The 18578-nt window shown below is 32.8% G+C and overlaps 5 protein-coding genes and 2 long non-coding RNA genes across 9 annotated transcripts in view; all 7 read left to right on the top strand.

Annotated features, from left to right (window-relative positions):
• The window catches only part of LOC143913579 (uncharacterized), a 346453-nt gene that overhangs the window by 74169 nt on the left and 253706 nt on the right, over positions 1–18578 (top strand). The window lies entirely within an intron of this gene.
• LOC143913567 (uncharacterized) overlaps positions 1–18578 on the top strand; it is a 781442-nt gene that overhangs the window by 538809 nt on the left and 224055 nt on the right. The window lies entirely within an intron of this gene.
• The window catches only part of LOC143913589 (uncharacterized), a 459558-nt gene that overhangs the window by 419151 nt on the left and 21829 nt on the right, over positions 1–18578 (top strand). The gene's annotated exons all lie outside the window — the stretch shown is intronic.
• Positions 353–11778, top strand: LOC143913566 (uncharacterized). The gene is made up of 7 exons (XM_077433441.1): positions 353–744; positions 820–1053; positions 1981–2062; positions 10960–11013; positions 11094–11419; positions 11527–11609; positions 11701–11778. Exons 1-5 carry the CDS (start codon positions 538–540, stop codon positions 11159–11161), a joined length of 645 nt encoding a protein of 214 aa, XP_077289567.1. The 5' UTR covers positions 353–537; the 3' UTR covers positions 11162–11419; positions 11527–11609; positions 11701–11778.
• Positions 2074–5911, top strand: LOC143913697 (uncharacterized). The gene is made up of 2 exons (XM_077433661.1): positions 2074–5549; positions 5864–5911. Exon 1 carries the CDS (start codon positions 2074–2076, stop codon positions 3937–3939), a length of 1866 nt encoding a protein of 621 aa, XP_077289787.1. The 3' UTR covers positions 3940–5549; positions 5864–5911.
• On the top strand, positions 11707–15239 carry LOC143913587 (uncharacterized). Of its 2 annotated transcripts, XR_013260735.1 has the most exons (8): positions 11707–11896; positions 12053–12190; positions 13516–13575; positions 13651–13683; positions 13763–13816; positions 13911–13964; positions 14039–14075; positions 14144–15173. It is a non-coding gene; the product is annotated as an uncharacterized LOC143913587 (long non-coding RNA). The 2 variants fall into 2 exon arrangements; XR_013260734.1 differs by lacking the exons at positions 11707–11896; positions 12053–12190; positions 13516–13575; positions 13651–13683 and adding an exon at positions 13584–13593 and having other exon boundaries at positions 14039–15239.
• LOC143913509 (kelch-like protein 28) lies at positions 13911–18292 on the top strand. The gene is made up of 12 exons (XM_077433354.1): positions 13911–13968; positions 15630–15743; positions 15811–15952; positions 16030–16169; positions 16255–16430; positions 16495–16692; positions 16760–16927; positions 17003–17158; positions 17229–17389; positions 17458–17671; positions 17763–17943; positions 18017–18292. The coding sequence occupies exons 3-12, from the start codon at positions 15840–15842 to the stop codon at positions 18142–18144; spliced, it is 1635 nt and encodes a 544-aa protein (XP_077289480.1). The 5' UTR covers positions 13911–13968; positions 15630–15743; positions 15811–15839; the 3' UTR covers positions 18145–18292.

Here is an 18578-nt window from a genome sequence, read left to right as displayed (position 1 = left end):
AGAACACAAAGGAAGACCTCGACCCCGTTGGAATCTTCCAGAACGTGACCTCACCAGCCCAGCTGCACGTTGCTCGAGCAACACTTTTATAAACCAGCGCATCGTCCCCAGATGCCAGTGAGCTTCAGGAACTCGACCTGGCTCCTTCCAGCGAATCACCTACCTACTTGGCTGTACATACAAATACACCCGTATTAATCGAGCAAATAAAGATCCTCTTCAAAATTCAACTGAATTTCCATAGGCCGGGAAACGGTCCAAACCTTTAAACCCGCCCTATACTCTAAAACTGGTCACGAGAAAACTGGTCACACCCAAAAATTCGACCAATTTTTAATTTTTGGGTGTGACCAGTTTTAGTGTGACCGATCTAGAGCGACCGGTTATCCTGTGACCGGTTCACATTTGACTAGTAATCACCGAACCGTGTCGGGCACTTTACCGGCGCTCAACGCCGCGTTAAGCGCCCAGTGTGTACTAGCTGTAAGCCGCCATTTTGAAACGCCACTCGCGTTCGAGTACAATCAGCCAGGTCGAATGTCAACGCTCAAAGACGATCGGATCACCTCTCGCTACGTTTCGAGTAACGTCTGGGTTCACTCGTATCGTGGTGTCAATCCAGCAGTGATGATGGAGTGCAGACTTTGCCTCTTCACTACTCCAGCAGAGGCACTCGTCCCCATCCACGACGATCCTCATCCCTCGCGTTTGGTGCAACTCATTTGGACCAGCTGTCGGCTGCGGGTTAGTCGCAACTCAAACCATTGCTATTTACGATTCGATAGTCTCCGTGATCTTCAACCCCTTTCCCATTTGTAGGTTAGGAGAGGTGACGAGCTGCCAGACATGATATGCCTTTCGTGTGTCAACAATCTGGAATTGCTCAATAGCTTTCGAAATGCTTGCTTCCGAAGTGACAAAACGTCGAAGATGGGACTGGACAAGTGTTTGAAAGTCAAGCCGGAGGAAGTTTTGCTGTCGGATTTAATATGGGAAAATGAGCTGGGTGATGATTTGCCACCCAACACTTCTAGTGCACCAGACAATGGCGAGGTAAGTTAATGGGATTCGAGTGCCTTAGAACAGTGCTACACAAACGCCAGTCTGCAGTCAAGTAAATGGATGTATATATTTCAAATATCGATTAAAACGTGATAAAAATCCCTCCCCGCAGTCTATATTGTTGGGCTGCGGAGCTGCAGACCTCCCAGTATAGTGCATATGCATGCTATTTTTGTCTGTATTTGATCACCGGTTTGGTCAACGAGCTACTACAGCCCGATTAATCCCTCCAGCCCCTCTCGTATGAATTCTCACGAGCCGCCACTGCTCACTACACACATTTTTTAAGAGGAAACATTCTGATGCAGAGCTTCGTTATACTTCTGATTCTTCAGACTCGGATAGTGAGCCAACTCAAAGCCAAACCAAAAAAAAAAATCGTTCTGCTTCAATTCATAAATTTGATTTGAGATTTATTTGCTATGGTAGATAGATGGCAATGTCTGTTTTATAGTGCTGAGTGAGTTTCCAGCAAAGAAAGTCGAACGTGTTTCATTATCTAATGACACTGCAGCTCGAAGAATTCATGATCTTGCCAATGATTTGGTAAAAAGAGCTCAGACGAAATAAAATTGGCTTTGCAGATCTACAGATGTAACTAGCATGGTAATTCCATCAGTATGTGCGTTGTGAATATAAAAGCGATTCAAAGTTGCATCGTTGCAAACAAGAACAACTAGTTGAAGTATTGAACGAATTAATTGTAGTAAAATATAAATTGGATTCAATGTTTTGTATCATTGTAAATGTGTACTGATTGTGCTACTGCAATAACAGGCAGCCACTCCGGGATTGCATTCAAAATGAAACAAGTAGCACTCGACCAGCAAAAAGGCACTAATAAGATGTAAATGTATCCTATCACACTATTAGGTTGTTACACATATTAAATTGTATTACGTTTGGTTTACTTTTTAGATACGTGGAGGAAAAATTGCTTCAAAAGATAACATGGCAGAAATAATAGACATTCCAGCGGAAGAGTTACCATTACAAAAAGGTTCAGATAAGATGTGCTCTACACAATCTGAAATCGAAGATAAAATAAGTATCCAAGACAAATCGTTGACTCACAAACACAAGCTAGAGCTGTACGAATGTGTCATTTGTAAAAAGAAATTTAATAGGAAATATTGTCTCAGTCTGCACATGAGTGTTCATACTGGGGTAAAGCCACACAAATGTGAAATTTGTTTAAAATCGTACACTTCAAAATCTCTCCTCAATGCACATATGCGTATACATAGTGGGGTAAAGCCACACAAATGTAACATTTGTTCAAAATCATTCCATAGAAAAAGTGAACTATGCGGACATATGAGTATTCATACTGGGGTAAAGCCACACAAATGTGAAATTTGTTTAAAATCGTTCACCACAAAATGTCTGCTCAGTTCACACATGCGTATTCACAGTGGCATAAAGCCACACAAATGCGATATGTGTTTAAAATCATACACTTCTAAACCTCTCCTCAACGCACATATGCGTATTCATAGTGGGATAAAGCCACACAAATGTAACATTTGTTCAAAATCATTCTATAGAAAAGGCGAACTCAATTCACACATGAACGTTCACACTGGGGTAAAGTCACACAAATGTGAAATTTGTTTAAAATTATTCGTCAGGAAAGATATCCTTTTGAAACATATGAGAAACCACTCTGGAGAAAAACCGTTCAAATGTGACATCTGTTTATTATCATTTGGTAGGAAAGATCACCTTTTGCAACACGTGCGATGCCACTCTGAAGAAAAGCCGTTCAAATGTGATATTTGTTTAAAATCATTCAAGACGAAATCTGCAATTGCCAAACATATGAATATTCACAATGTCGTAAAGCTACACAAATGTGACATTTGTTCCAAGTCTTTCACTCGAGTATCTAACCTAGCATTACACGCATATATTCACACCGGGGAAAAACCACACAAATGCAACGTTTGCTTCAAATCATTTACTCAAAAGCGATACCTTGTCGAACATATGAGACACCATACTGGGGAAACACCGTTCGAATGTGTTGTTTGTTTGAAATCATTCACTTCAAAATCCCTCCTCGGTTCACATGTACGTATTCATAGCGGGTTAAAGCCACACAAATGTGACATTTGTTTAAAATCATTCACTTCAAAATCCCAACTCCGTGTACACGTAGGTATTCATAGCGGGGTGAAGCCATACAAATGTGACATTTGTTCAAAATCATTCCTTAGAAAATATGAACTCAGTGCACATATGACTATTCATAGTGCGGTGAAGCCACACACGTGTGAGTTTTGTTGCAAGTCGTTCACTTCCAAATCTCAACTGTGTATGCACATGAAAATTCATAGTGGGTTAAAATCGCACAAATGTGACATATGTTCAAAATCATTCCATAGAAATCGTGACCTTAATTTACATATGAGTGTTCATACCGGGGCTATGCCACACAAATGTGAAATTTGCTCAAAATTATTTGCTCGGAAAGATAGCCTTACGAAGCATATTAAACGCCACTCGGGAGAAAAACTGTTCCAGTGTGATATTTGCTCAAAATCGTTCACTTCGAAATATCACCTCTGCGAACACATGTGTATTCATACTGGAGTGAAGCCGCACAAATGTGACATTTGTTCTAAAGCATTTACTAGGAAACAATATCTCGACAACCACATGATTCATCATACTCGGGTATATATACACAAGTGTGACATTTGCTCACGATCATATGTGAAGAAAAGTAGCCTTCTGGAACATTCGATAACCCATACTGGAGAAAAACCGTTCAAATGTGAGAGTTGTTTTAAAGCGTTCGCTCGAAAATGTTTACTTTCTAGGCATTTGAAGACTCACGCTGGAAACGAGCCTCACAAAGGAGATGTCTGTTAAAGATCATTTGCTGAGAGATCCAACCTTCTTTGTGATGCCACTCTGGAGAAAATCTGTGCAAATGTTTATTTAAAATCATTGACGATAAAATACATTTGAGTGGTCATAGTGGGGTAGAGTAGGGTATCAGATTTCATGCAGAAGTCAAAGAAGTCAAACTTTTTTCAGAAGTCAAACCGGGACAGATATATTATATAATACTATAGATATATTTTCAATCGAAGTGATAACATTTAGAATATCTATAATTGATTTTTTTCCCCTTCTATTTTTAATATATGTAAATGAAAAGTGTTAAAATTACAATGAAGAAACCAAAGATAGACTTCACTGAGAGGATTAGTCAAAAAATCTAATAAGGTTTTTGGTGCTTTTTACTTCTTTTAAAGCTCCAAACAGCTTTAAAGTGCGTTCTATTGCAGGTAATTGTGATAGCCACCTAGTTTTTGAATGCGCGAGTAGATTTTTATATTCAATGTTAGCAAAATCACAGAAATCTTTTAGTCTTTCTGTTCTGACTGTGTCTATTCCGCGTCTGCGTGTGATGAATCATTCTGAGTGTGATAAAATTATCGATTCAAGATAAATTGATTGATCCCTGATACTCATTTTTTGTCTCCCTTCTACACATTGTTCTCCACAAAGTATAAGACAGAGACAAATAGTTCATTGTTGAATATTTGCTGCAGTGTTTATCAGACTGTCTGGTCCAGACATCGACATGTTTTTGAGTTGAAAACTTCTGTAGGAATTTAAAAAGTAGTAAACGGGGACATTTGGGCGTCCCGAGAGGTTTGTTCGTGAGACTGGAACACGAGACTGAAAACTGGTGACAATCCCGATTAATCGGGACGCCTGACAACCTTAGGTAAAGTCGCACAAATGCGACGTTCGTTTTAAATCAGTTGCTAATAGATTTTAACTTTTAAAACAAATGTGCATTAAAATCGCATGAAATACGCAGAATACATTTTTACCCACAAAATTCAGGACTAATATATGTATAATTCACATTACACTATTTGGTAAAACAAAACTTTTCTTCATAGATTCTGACGGTAAAGTGAAAGTGATAAATTAAATGGAAGTTTTCTAACCATTACTTTACAAATGTATATGTGTATGTTTTAAAAAAATTAATATAATTAATCTGCGGGATTTAAAATTATGAATCTAGTGGTACTTGAGGCCTTAAAAGTTAGCAACCGCTAACCGTTGGCAAATTTTGTATTAGTTGTTAATGTCAAGCCTTTATTGTGATTTTTTAATAAAATTAAATAATTTTGAGAAATTTCCTCCTTTTTTTTTTCTTCCCAGTTGCCAACCCTTATATACTCGTACATCGGACGTAATTTTCAGTTCATCCGACTACTCAGGAGTCGCATTCGTGCTACGATCAATCTCTCCTTTGCGTTGTAATTTATAGTAAATTACGAAAATGAACTGTTAAAGCTCAGCCGGGTTTTTGGCCAACGCGAACGATGGCACTGGAAATGGAAACGGAAATGGCGACAGCAACGTCTCAATTTGCAAGTTGGACGCGTTATCAATTATTATCAACTCTCGGATATGTAGATAATCGCAACCGCTTTTAAATTTCAGTTCAGAAAGTCAACTCGGTGTGGAAATGAAGAGTCGAAGAGTATGATTATTTAGCAATGATTGGCAATATTCATAATTACGACCACTTTTCTTTCGGGTCCATCACCAAGATAGCAAAGCAAAAAAAGGGTGCATGGTAAACGGTACATACTCACTTAATTTGCGCGAGCAGGGTACAACAGGAACAAGAGGAACAGGCTTTTCCTCCCGTATTCTGCGCGCGCACATTAATCTTTCGACTTAAGATATTTCGATTTTCGACCTTCGCCTTCCGATATTTGTGTTTTCTGTAATTTAACATTCTGGCTCGTCACCGAGCCAGAATGTTAAATTACAGAAATTTTTTATTTCTCCTTATGTACATAAGGAGAAATAAAAAGAAAAAGTAACATAAAATAAAATAATATATAAATAAAAATAAAATCATAGCGAGGCCCAAATGGAAGAGAGTAGATCAAGATTCCACTCATACATCACATTCAAATTAAGAAAACAATGATGAGCGCAGGTTACCAGATAAATATGTTAAAATAATATCCGATAATCTACGCTCACCAAGGTGGAAAATATGGGGACGCGACAATTGGTGCAAGTCCAAAAGGTTCAACGACAAAATGTTCACGCGACAAAATGTCCACGGAAATAATGTTCAAGCGACAAAATGTTCAAAAATCCTAAATTTTCCTATTTTAGTGGAAAAAGTAACTTTTTATTGTATTATATTTATCGATGTATATGGTATCTTGTACTGGTACTTTTTATCGTATACATCGCGGGCGTTATTAAATTAGTATAAATGACAGGTGTTCTCAACCGTATCCAATATTTATTTATATAAATTGAAAAGCGTATGAACTGCAGATTACATTTTAATTAGTTTTTATGGCAGGGCTTCTCAACCGTCTCCAAAATTTTCTTTATTTCAAATGAATAATTTACTGCCTGCCATATAAACTAATTCAATGTAATCTGCAGTTCATACGCTTAGAAAGTTTTTTTTTTTTTTCAATTTAAATAAGTAAATATTGGATACGGCTAAGAACCCCTAACATTTAAATTAATTCAATGACATTTTAAAATGATATTCAATGAGTCACAATGACATTCGCTTAAAATGTAATTGTTCAATTTAAATAAGAATATGTTGGTACGGTTGAGAACACCTGTAATTTATACTAATTTAATAGCATCCGCAATCTATACGATAAAAAGTACCATATACATACATCGATAAATATAATACAATAAAAAGTTACTTTTTCCATTAAAAATTTAGGATTTTTGAACATTTTGTCGATTGAAAATTATTTCCGTGGACATTTTGTCGCGTGAACATTTTGTTGCGGGTACATTTTGACGCGTGAACATTTTGTCGCGGGTACATTTTTTCAGTGCACTAATTTTTGGGTACATTTTGTAGTTGAACCTTTTGGACTTGCACCAATTGTCGTGTAACCGGAAAATATCACATTCAGGGACGGCAGCAACGATTTCATTGAGAAATAAATTTTGTGACCTCTTAAAAATAGTTGCCTATTTGAAAACCAAAATATCGCTTTACAAAAATGTAAGTATAAGAAACACTGGATCTTTAAAAAATCTAAAACATAGACGATACTGTTCTCAAGGAATCACTAGTTGATTAGGGATACTAAAAAAATATACTTATACTTTACAGTTAATTTAAATTGAACCCGAAAATCCTATTTAAACATTATCCAAAACAACTATTATTCCGAAGTCAATTGTTAATTGTCTCATTTTCAAATGTGTGAAAAATGATTTTATTCTTTACATTTTTGGAATTTTGATTTTCCATGGTTGGTCTATAACTGTCCACTACTACTATTATTTTTATATTCAAAGGTAATTTGAATGACATTTACTTTTTTCTTTTTTTCATTGATTCAAGAGCTCCAGTTTAAAAGCCCTGGTTTTGATTTCCATGTAGATGTATGCAGAGTGATATATTAAATACTGTTTCAAAATATCACTACAATACTATTATTATTTTAGAAGTAATCAAATCCATAAAAAAAAAGTTTTTTTTCTATTGGTGTTGAAATCGGCCCGGATTCTGGTGAAAAATACCGCGCGCATTTCCGGACTTAAGATGACAACAATACACGCGTTAAAGCGGGCAGTAAATTGTTAACATAATAACACTTTACTTTCCGCTCACGCGTATATGCGTGAATAAAAACTTTGCGTAAACGTCCGCTCACGCGTATATACGTGAATAAAATTAGCTTGCGCTTTGTGTACATACACGCACACAAAAGCAAATTCCCATACATATATGTATGTATACATATCTATATGTGTGTATGTATATCTATATGTATTTATTTTAACGCTGAGATGATCTCATCATCGGTTAAAGGTCATCTGAAAATCTTGATTTACTTTTTTTATATAATAAAATTTTTGAATTGAGAAAAATTTTTTTAAATATTCTCATCATCTTAACGATATAATTAATTGCAAAATTTAAAATGCAATAATTTTTTGTACCAGGGTGGTATCCTTTTTTTATAGAAAAAATTTTTGTTGGGAAAAAAATATAAAAATATAGCATCGTTCTTTAAGCTATAAATAATTGTAAAAATTAAAATAAAATAATTTTTTGGAATGGGGTGACCAAACTTTTTTTATACAACAAAATCAGATGAAGTCAGAAAAAATATTAAAATCAGTTTTGGGCTATAAATGATTGCAAAATTTTAAATATAATAATATTTTGACTAGGGTAACCAGCCTTTTTTTATTCAAAAAATTTCTTCAAGTTGAAAATAAAATTTAAAAATATTCCTATAGTTTTTATGCCATAAATGATGACAAAATTTAAAATAAAATAGTTTTTTGGAGTAGGGTAACCAAACTTTTTATATAACATTTTTTTTAAAGCTAGAAAACATCTAAAAATATTACCATCACCTGTGATATAAATTATTGCAAAATTAAAAATATGATAATTTTTTGACTAGGGTAACCAGGCTTTTTATACCAAATTTTTTTTTGAGTTGGAAATAAAATTTAAAAGTCTTAATGCTATAAATATTGCAAGCTTAAAATATTATTTTTGAGATAGGGCTTACCAATCTTTTCATACAACATTTTTTAATGTGAAAAAACAATCAATATAATATGTAAGTAATGTCTAATGAAAATTTATTATTATTTTAATTTAAAAAATTTGAACTTTGAACTTATTTTAAATTTTAAAATTTGTATATCGTTAAAAAATTATTTTTTAAAAAATTTGAATATTTAATAATTTTAAAATAAAATAAGATCAAATCAAGATACAGTTAATAATGTATGTATGTTTAACTTTAAGCGAGAAAAAATCCAAAAATATCCCCATCGTTTAAATGCTTTCAATTATTCTAAAATTTAAAATAGAAAAATAAAATACTATAATTTTTTGACTACAGTAACCAGCCTTTTTCAATACAACAAAAAAAATATTAAAATATTCCCACCGTTCTTATACAAAGTTTAAAATAAAATAGATTTTCAAAATAAATTAGATTATTTTGTCAATTAAAAAAATTCGTTGTATAGAAAAGGCTGCTTACCCTAATAAAATTTATAGTATTTTAAATTTTAATCATAAAGATGATGGGAATATTTTGAGATGTTTTCTGACTTAAAAAAATTAAAGTATTTTTAAAATTAAAAATTAAAGTATTATTAGAGTATTTTTTAAATAAAAAAGTTAGAGAATCACCGAATCAAAATTGTTAATGTATTTACATAAAAAATACAGTTTGAGAATGATTCTTGGAAAATAAATTTTATGACCTCTTAAAAATAGTTGCCTTTTTAAAACCAAAATATCGCTTTACAAAAATGCAAGTTAAAGAAACACTGGATCTTTAAAAAATTTAAAACACAGATGATACTGTTCTCAAGGATTCACTAGTTGATTTGGGATACTAAAAAAATATACTTATACTTTACAGTTAATTTAAATTAAACCCAAATATCCTATTTAAACATTATCCTAAGCAACTATAATTCCGAAGTAATCACAAATTGTCTCATTTTCAAATGTGTGAAAAATGATTTTATTCTTCACATTTTTGGAATTTTGATTTACCATGATCTGTCTATTACTGTCCACTACTACAAAATTCAGTTTTATGCTAATTTTATATTCAAAGGCTATTCGGATGACATTTACGTAATTTATTATTTTTTAACATTAATTCGCGTACTCCAGTTTAAAATCCCCGGTTTCAATTTTTTAGATGTTTGCAGAGTGATATAATGAACACTGTTTCAAAATATCACTACAATACGATCATTATTCTAGAAGTAATTAAATGCACAAAAAAGGTTTTTTTTCTATTGAAACTGAAATCGGCCCGGATTCTGGTGAAAATAGTCGCGCACATTTCCGGACATGGGTGAAAACAATCCACGTGTCAAAGCGGGCGGTAAGGTGTTAATTATCGTATTCCTTCCTCCCCCCCCCCCGCCCTCTTCGCGTTACGTTTATGCAAGAATGTTGGCGTTATTTATAGATTTTTTTTTACTTTGGATTTTTAAAGGGATTTTTTTTCTTTGGGGGGAAATTTAAACTATTTGGATTGCTTTTGCAACTAGATTTGTAATTAACTCTGGATCTACATATGTATGTATGTACTTGCGAATTAATCAAGCGGAGGAGAGGAAAAAAAGTCAAAAGGTAATAATGGTCGGATTTGTAAACGTTACAAGTGGAGTGTCAAAGTGTCAAAGTGACAATGTTTCGGTTGGAAGAGTTTAAAAGATAAATTTGAGCAATTGAAGATGGCCATATTATACGGAACGTAAGTTGTAACTGCTTATATCTATTATACGTATGATTATTTATAGTAAATCTCATATACATTTTTTTTTTTTTTTTTTTTTTTTTTTTTTTTTATTTCATACCAGGAAGGCATTACAGGTAAACCCCAATGCGCCTTCCTGGCCAAATTACAAACAATACAGCATTTTTTTATTACATACATAAGTCGCTAAATTACGAGACACTGACTTAAACTCGACAATTAACGAGACATCTATGAATTGTACATACATTTTTATTGTAATATTTACATTAATCATACTCAAATAGTGGTGACATAGTGGGTAGGAAGGATTTTTAGCCAATTTTAATCGGGAATCGTTTCAACAATGAAATCAGAGAAAATTGGCAAACTCTGATAGGAAACGATCAACCAGGAGTCACAAATCCTGGTCTGACCAGCAGCATTACAGATATACTCAGAAAAATTCTTTTCAATCGAGGTCAGCTCAAGGGATCGAACTCGGCGCCTCTCAGTGTTAAGCAGAAGCTTAACGACCGAGCCACGCTGCTGGCTTTTATATATATTTATATATTGTTTCTGTATTTGTTATTAATCGAATTATTTTCAATTTCAGCTCTGATAGCGATTCTGAAAGCAAAAATCGGGGCTGGGCCATGCGATCTGAAATGTAAGTTGTAACTGCTTATATTATTTATCCATGGTAGACAATTACAATTACAATTACAATTACAATCACTTTACTTTCAGGTCATATGAATGGATTTCATATGAAATGCTTCTATCGGATAAATGGATTTCATTGTATGCTGATCTAACAAATTCTATTGGATTGTTTCTATGTCGATAAACGACGGCGGATCCTTTCATTTAAATATATAGATATACAATAACTACCAGATATGTTAGCGTCAGTTATACGTTTTTGAAAGGGTTAGACATATATTATTTCCTACAGAAATCCTTGCCCGTGCTATTTCCTGTGCAAAAAAGAATTTTGACTGCCAGGCATACACATCATTATTATCATCAAAATTTCCACTGCTTTCTCAAAACGTAAATATCAACATATAAAGGTAAAAAAAATGTAATACTTGTTATTTATATGTATATTTAAAAAGAATAGTTCGTCAATATGATTTAATATAATGTTATATTACTTTTACTATTTTCTTTATTTTAGGTAAATCTCCCCGCCGTAAGAAGCTCTTAGTTAAGGTGACCAGGTTTTGAATATGTCAAAAGAGGACACTTTGGTTAAAATGGGTATAAAATAAAATCGTTTAGTAAGATTCTTAATTGATCATATCTTCGATAATTGATGTGTTTTAATAACGTTTTATTTAATTTTTACAAGCAGGAATTACCCAACCTAAAAAATAAGCCAAGTATTTCGTGTGGACCTCCTGAATCGTTGAATAAATGCTGTGAAGCGACTTTGGCCTTTCATTTGAATCCTGAACCCACCCCTACGCAACAATATGTATTATATAATAAGAGACTTTTGTCAATGGCTTCAAAAATTAAATACGAGAAGTTTGATTTTGTGTCGTGTAAGTAGTGTAGATGCAGAATTAGTCATAACTGATCATCATATACTGAAAAAAAAAATCATCATGGAATCGTGTTTACATGCTTTCAACGTCCGCTCTATTTGAGCTTATGTGACAATACTTCATCAATTTCATGTTTTATTTGTTTATTTTCAGGTGTGATGGCCTCAGAAGACAATGAAGATATTCCGTCTACATCTGGTGTGGGAGCACCGAATCCAAGGACTAACATCGTGATCGACCCTCCTCCACCTTCCGATCCTGGCAGTTCCAGGAGTGCTGGTTTGTTTAAAGGTTATTAAAATGTATGGAAATGATTCTTTTTATACATTTTGAAAAATTTTCTGTTAAAAACCATATAACTAAATATGTTTTTTTATGATCGCAGAATTTGGGGATTTTTAATTTTGACAAAAAATTTAGCACTACATCACTGCCTATTACAGAATAATATTTTAAGAATATTATACTAATATATATTATATGTGTGTATGTGCAACCTATGTATCATAACTTTTACGATTCATCCCAATCCGTTGAGTGGCAATTATGAGACAATTGAATCCAAAAACTTATAATAAAAAGAGCAGGTACCACTTCCGTTCTACGTAAAATTTTGAAAATACAATTCAGTGACAGTGAATTTAAAAACCATGGATGGATTTAAAATCTCCAGTTCGAATTTTCGTGTTTATAAACGAAAATAAAATTAATTTGCATTGCAATGCATTTAGTATATAATATAATATTATAGATAAGAGTTAAAACCAGTAGCAACAATTCTGATGCTATTTTCAATAATCAGTTGTTTTTTGTGTGGTTTTTCCACTATCGTTGAAATTACATATCTTGAAGAAAATACATTTTTCGGTTATTGATCAATTCTTATTAATTGCTTACTTTAGATTTTATTCCCTTTGAGTGCAAAATATGCACGGCGGATTTGACTTGTTTGTCGAATTCTATTATCGATGATCTTATTTTTAATTTCAAAATGTGTTTTATCTGTGAGAAGACGATTATTTTAATATCGTATGAGTGGTTATTTCCATGCGGTTTTTCGTTATTATTGTAAAAACATGTTTTTCTGTGGTTTAATGTCATATCCGTGTAAGCAATCTAGCGCTAGTCCTTTAACCCTAAATTCGTTATAAAAAACTCGAAAAACTGTTTTTATTCCTGCAAAAGATATGAATATCGCATTAACAATGGAATCATTTGAATTTCAGAAATCGAAATCCCAATACCAATCCAGACACAATATCTTAGCTCAGATTGTTCATTTTAGCCATCACTCGTGAATATTTTTGGTTATTTAAAGATTACGTTTATTATTAAATTGATCAATAGAGGGAAAAATAAATTTGATCTTCTCAATGATTGAGAATAAATAAATAAACAAAATAACCAAACGTTACTTTGTTTGGAAAATTTACAGTTTTATATTGATTATAAATGATAACAACATATAATTATTAGAAAATAAACCATTTTACAATTTTCATACATGAGAACGAGAACGGGAACGGGAACGGGAATTGCATGCCGGGGTTCAGCTAGTTTTAAATAAATATCAATTTTTGGATATGTAAATAATCGCAATCGCTTTTAAATTTCAGTTTGGAAAATCAGCTCGGTGTGGAAATGAAGAGTCGAAGCTCGACATCGCCATCGGAAATGTAAGTTTCAATGTACGAGTATGATTATTTAGCAATGATTGACAATATTCTTTATTACAATCACTTTTCTTTCAGGTCCATCACCGAGACAGAAACGTTATCAAACGAGTAACTCATTTATATATTGTTACTGTATTATTATCAATTCTTGGATATGTTAATAATCCCAATCGCTTATAAATTTCAGCTCAGATTGTGATTTCGAAACAAAAAGTGGAAGATCGATCATATTATACGGAACGTAAGTTGTAACTGCTTATATCTATTATACATACGTATGATTATTTATAGTAAATCACATATATTGTTATTAATCGAATTATTTTAAATTGCAGCTCTGATAGCGGTTCTGAAATCAAAAATCGGGGCTGGGCCATGTTATCTGAAATGTAAGTAGTAACTGCTTATATTATTTATCGATGGTAGACAATTACAATTACAATTACAACCACTTTACTTTCAGGTCCAATGGAGAGGCTGCGTCCTCAATAACTGAGAAAGTCACACCGATTAACATACACATGTATATTATTCCCATAATATTGTCAATTCTGAGCTGTAATTTCAGTTTCAGCCCAGATAGCTGGATAAATGGATTTCATCGTATGCTGATATAACAAATTCAAATTGGATTTTTTCCAAGTCGATGAAAGTTTTATCTTTGCAAGTTTCTTTCGTGTTCCTTTCATTCAAATATATAGATATACAATAACTACCAGATATGTTAGCGTCAGTTATACGTTTTTGAAAGGGCTATCATAACTTTTATCTATCATAACTTTTACGATTCATCCCAATCCGTTAAGCGGCTTATGAGACAATTGAATCCAAAAACTTAAGGGAAGACCTAAAATTTAATACACATTATTTAAAATCTTCAGTTCGAATTTTGGTGTTTATAAACGAAAATAAAATGAGTTAGTATTGGAGCATTGCATTTAGTATATAAAATAATATAATAGATAAGAGTTAAAACCAGTGTCAACAATTATTCTTGCATTTTTAATAATCAATTGTTTTTTTGTGCGGTTTTTCCGCTATCATTGAAATTATCTTGAAGAAAATACGTTTTTCGGTTATTATTCAATTCTTATTAATTGCTTACTTTAGATTTTATTCCTTTTGAGTGCAAAATATGCACAGCGGATTTGACTTGTTTGTCGAATTCTATTATCGATGATCTTAATTTTAATTTCAAAATGTGTTTTATCTGTGAGAAGACGATTATTTTAATATCGGATCAGTGGTTATTTCCATGCGGTTTTTCATTATTATTGTAAAAACATGTTTTTCTGTGATTTAATTCCACATCCGTGTAAATAATCAAGTGCTAACCCTTTACCTGCAAGTTCGTTTAAAAAAAACTCGTAAAACTGGTTTTATTCCTGCAAAATATGTGAATATCGCTTTTACAATTTAATCATTCAAATTTCATAAATCAAAATCCAAATACCAATCCAGACACAACATCACTATTAAATATTTTTGTTTATTTAAGATAACGTTTATTACAAAATTGAGAGGGAATAAAAATAAATTCAATCTTCTCAATGATTATGAATAAATAAATAAATAAAATAACTTAATGTTACTTTGTTTATTTTGACCTTATTTTATTTACCTTAAAAATAAAATAGTTGACTTGCACGTATTTTGATGTGCTTAAATATTTATTTTTATTTAAATTCTTACTCTCATTTTTTTATTGATATGTTTGTATATGAAATTCTTATCCATGCACTATGAAAGTACTTACACTTTATTTATAGCTATTTCACTACCAATAATTCGATATATTGGGTAAATGGCAATTTAATTCCATTAATTTTTTTTTATATTTTAAATATCGCAATTATTTTCATTTTTAATAATTCTATACGTAGGCAAGAAAAGTCGATCATACTATAATATTATATAATAATTCGAGTCCGAATCGAATCATAGCAAAACGTCGGAATCCGACTCCACAGCCCTGATTTTAACTAAAGTTCAATTATATATTCCCCGTATGTTGGTCACCTGTCATGGCATTTATGAGAAATAATTAACTTCAGTAAATAATTAATATACGTTTCAATGCAACGAAAGGGTTGAGATATCCTTATCTATCGAGATAAAACCGCAGAACGACAGTGCTCCGCATCATTCGCTGCTAATCTTTACAATTGGTAAGTCGAACATTATTTTGCTTAGCACTTATAGTTATATTGTCTAATTTTTAACTTTGTTTTTCAGGAGAAATCTAAGAGAAAATCAGATACAAGATGTTCGTAGTGAAGGCGAGTTCCGATTTTGCAGCAAAACGGGTGGAGTATTTGTACGATGCCATGAAACGAGATAAGAAATGTGACACGAGTTTTGCTGTTGGAGGCCGATAGTATTTTAATTCGAATCCAAATATTCTTAAAATCCAAATTGTTTTGTCAGTTTAATTATCATTTATCATAATTGCAGCTTCTACGCGCACTTGGTCGTGTTATCGGCGTACAGCGAATTCTTTAGTAGAAACATAGATAAATTGAGTGAGACTTTTTCCCCTTTTGACTCTGACGTTATCAATGCAATCCTGAAGTATTGTTACACTGCAGAAATAAGTACGAGTTCATTATTATCTGAAATAATCAATTCAAAATGCGTGTGTGTTCGTCATTAAATTTAATAATTGAAATATAATTTTAGGCATAGCTGACCGTCACTACGACAAATTAATGGAGCTAGCAAATCGACTCCAAGTGAAAATTCCACCGCGATATGAAACGGTCGATCTTTCCAATTGTTTGGAAGTTTTGAAATCAAAGGAAAATTCCGATTTGAAGACAGAGGCAATGGATTTGACTCTGGGAAATTTCGAGACGGTGAGTGTTGATTATTTAAATAAATATGTCACTTAAATATTTTTCAACTCCACTTCTGTTTCAGCTGCACAAAACTCAAGATTTTCTCAATCTGCCGGTCTCCAACGTGAACGAAATCTTGAAATCGGATTATTTGAACGTGCCTTCCGAAGAAAGCATATTTAATGCTGTGAAATTGTGGGTAAATCATGATAATGCGAACCGTAAAAGTGACTTGGCACAGCTGATGAGATCCGTGAGGTTATCCTTGCTCTCGATGGAGGTATTTGAGATTAATTGGATGTTGCAGTTTATTGAAAAAAATCCATTTTAATAATTTTTTTTTTTAGTTTTTCATCGACGAAGTATTAACTTTCTGTCATTCGTGTGCAGAGTGTATGACCACTCTTAGACAAGCAGTTAAAGACAAGAATGATAAATCTTTCGTCCCAAGAGAGACCCCTCGTAGTAAAATAAAAGGATATAAAATGGCACTGGTTGGGGGATCGAATATTGATGTGAGTTTTGTATAACAAGTGTAATATTTTGATTGGATTGTAAATTAATTATTTTATTGCATAACGTGTTTTCAGATGGCAAACACCATCGATATATTTGATGGACTAAAGAACAGTTGGACTCTATCCAAAAAAATTGGAATAAATAAATCATGGTTTGCGTCTGTCCTCGTGGGAGATTGGATCTTTATCATCGGCGGAGAGGATTCTTTAGATGAATCAGTGACTTCAGTAACGTTTTCCGGTGTTGCGAAGTACCTGCTTAGAGAAATCGGAATATAACCAATTTATTTGTTTTCAGGTGGAATACATCGATTTGAAAAGCGGTGAGAAAAAGCCATTGAAGCCATTAAATCAAGCTCGTACTCTTTTCTCAGCAGTGACACTTCGGCGCGGTTCGTCCACGGTTGTTTACGCCATTGGTGGTGATAGTGGTGCCGCCTTTTTATCTTCAGTGGAAAGGTGATTAAATTGCAATCATTTCATCAGATCGATTGAAAGAGAAGTTGACGATTATTGATTTCGATTAGGTGGAGCAGCAACACTGGGGATTGGGAGACGAACGTCGCTCCATTGTTGGTGGCAGTTTTTGGGCATAGTGCTTCTGTCATCGCCGATAAAATATACATAACAGGCGGGCTTACAAGTGAATGGATATCATCGAATAAAGTGCAGATGTATTCAGTGGAGACCAATTCTTGGACTTACCGCGCTCAGATGATTCAGGGAAGAGCTGGTCATTCGGTGAACATCAATTAATTTTATTCACAACTATCGCAAATAATATACAACTCTCCAAAATAAAATGAACTAAATTTTGATTTCACCATTTTAGAGCGTCGCATTCAAAGGAAAACTTTACGTCGCTGGTGGAATTGATTGGGAAACTTCTTCTCGTTTAGACAGTGTGGAGCATTACGATCCGAATGCAAATGTGTGGACTGCATTCACCAAACTACCGCAAACTGCATTGGGAATCAGTCTCGGCTGTTTCCAAAATAAACTGTTTAGCATGGGTGAGTTTTTTTACAACTTAATTTGGATTTATGGGTCTCGAATGTAGAATTAATTTATTGTTTTGATATTCAGGTGGATACAATAAAAGTGATGTTTGGGAATACGACGAGACGAACAAATCTTGGAAAGCTTCAACAAGTCTGAGCAGAAAGAGATCTTATGCAGTTGCAAATGTCATTCCATATGATTCGATTATTTGATCGACTGCAGTTTTTTTGTATTATTTGAAAAAAATGTATTTTGAAATAATCATTAAATGTACTTTTTGAATTTTTAATTTATCCAAATGTTTGAATAAATACATAATATGCAAGAACTTCTCAAAATATATTTTATTTTTCCGTCAATATTTAATGTTTATTTACTCATGAATAATTAATATTATCTAAATGAACTGAAAAATCAGATAATCAAAAGCCAAAATCAAAAACATATACATAAAAATGAATTCAATTCAATTCAATCCAGAAATGTTATATTTCATTTCTAATCTCATTTTTCTTGTTTAAATAATATCGAAATTGAAAATAAATTTTGTATATTTCTTCAAATTTATTTCAAACAGTGGCTCTCAAATATTTTTCACACTTTTCGTCGATTAAATAATACTTTTCCATTATTCATTAAGTGATTC

The sequence above is a fragment of the Arctopsyche grandis genome, chromosome 6 (assembly GCF_051622035.1).
Source record: "Arctopsyche grandis isolate Sample6627 chromosome 6, ASM5162203v2, whole genome shotgun sequence".
Lineage (NCBI taxonomy): Eukaryota > Metazoa > Arthropoda > Insecta > Trichoptera > Hydropsychidae > Arctopsyche > Arctopsyche grandis.
This window is presented reverse-complemented; position numbering and strand designations above follow the sequence as displayed.

Bases quoted from the DNA above. Each gene is read 5' to 3' on its own strand.
- LOC143913566 (XM_077433441.1), top strand. From the start codon at position 538: ATGTCAACGCTCAAAGACGATCGGATCACCTCTCGCTACGTTTCGAGT. The intron at 1,054-1,980 runs GTAAGTTAATGG...TTTACTTTTTAG, and splicing joins GTGCACCAGACAATGGCGAG to ATACGTGGAGGAAAAATTGC. The intron at 11,014-11,093 runs GTAAGTTGTAAC...CTTTACTTTCAG, and splicing joins TGGGCCATGCGATCTGAAAT to GTCATATGAATGGATTTCAT.
- LOC143913697 (XM_077433661.1), top strand. From the start codon at position 2,074: ATGTGCTCTACACAATCTGAAATCGAAGATAAAATAAGTATCCAAGAC.
- LOC143913509 (XM_077433354.1), top strand. From the start codon at position 15,840: ATGTTCGTAGTGAAGGCGAGTTCCGATTTTGCAGCAAAACGGGTGGAG. The intron at 15,953-16,029 runs GTATTTTAATTC...TCATAATTGCAG, and splicing joins TTTGCTGTTGGAGGCCGATA to CTTCTACGCGCACTTGGTCG. The intron at 17,672-17,762 runs GTGAACATCAAT...TCACCATTTTAG, and splicing joins AGGGAAGAGCTGGTCATTCG to AGCGTCGCATTCAAAGGAAA.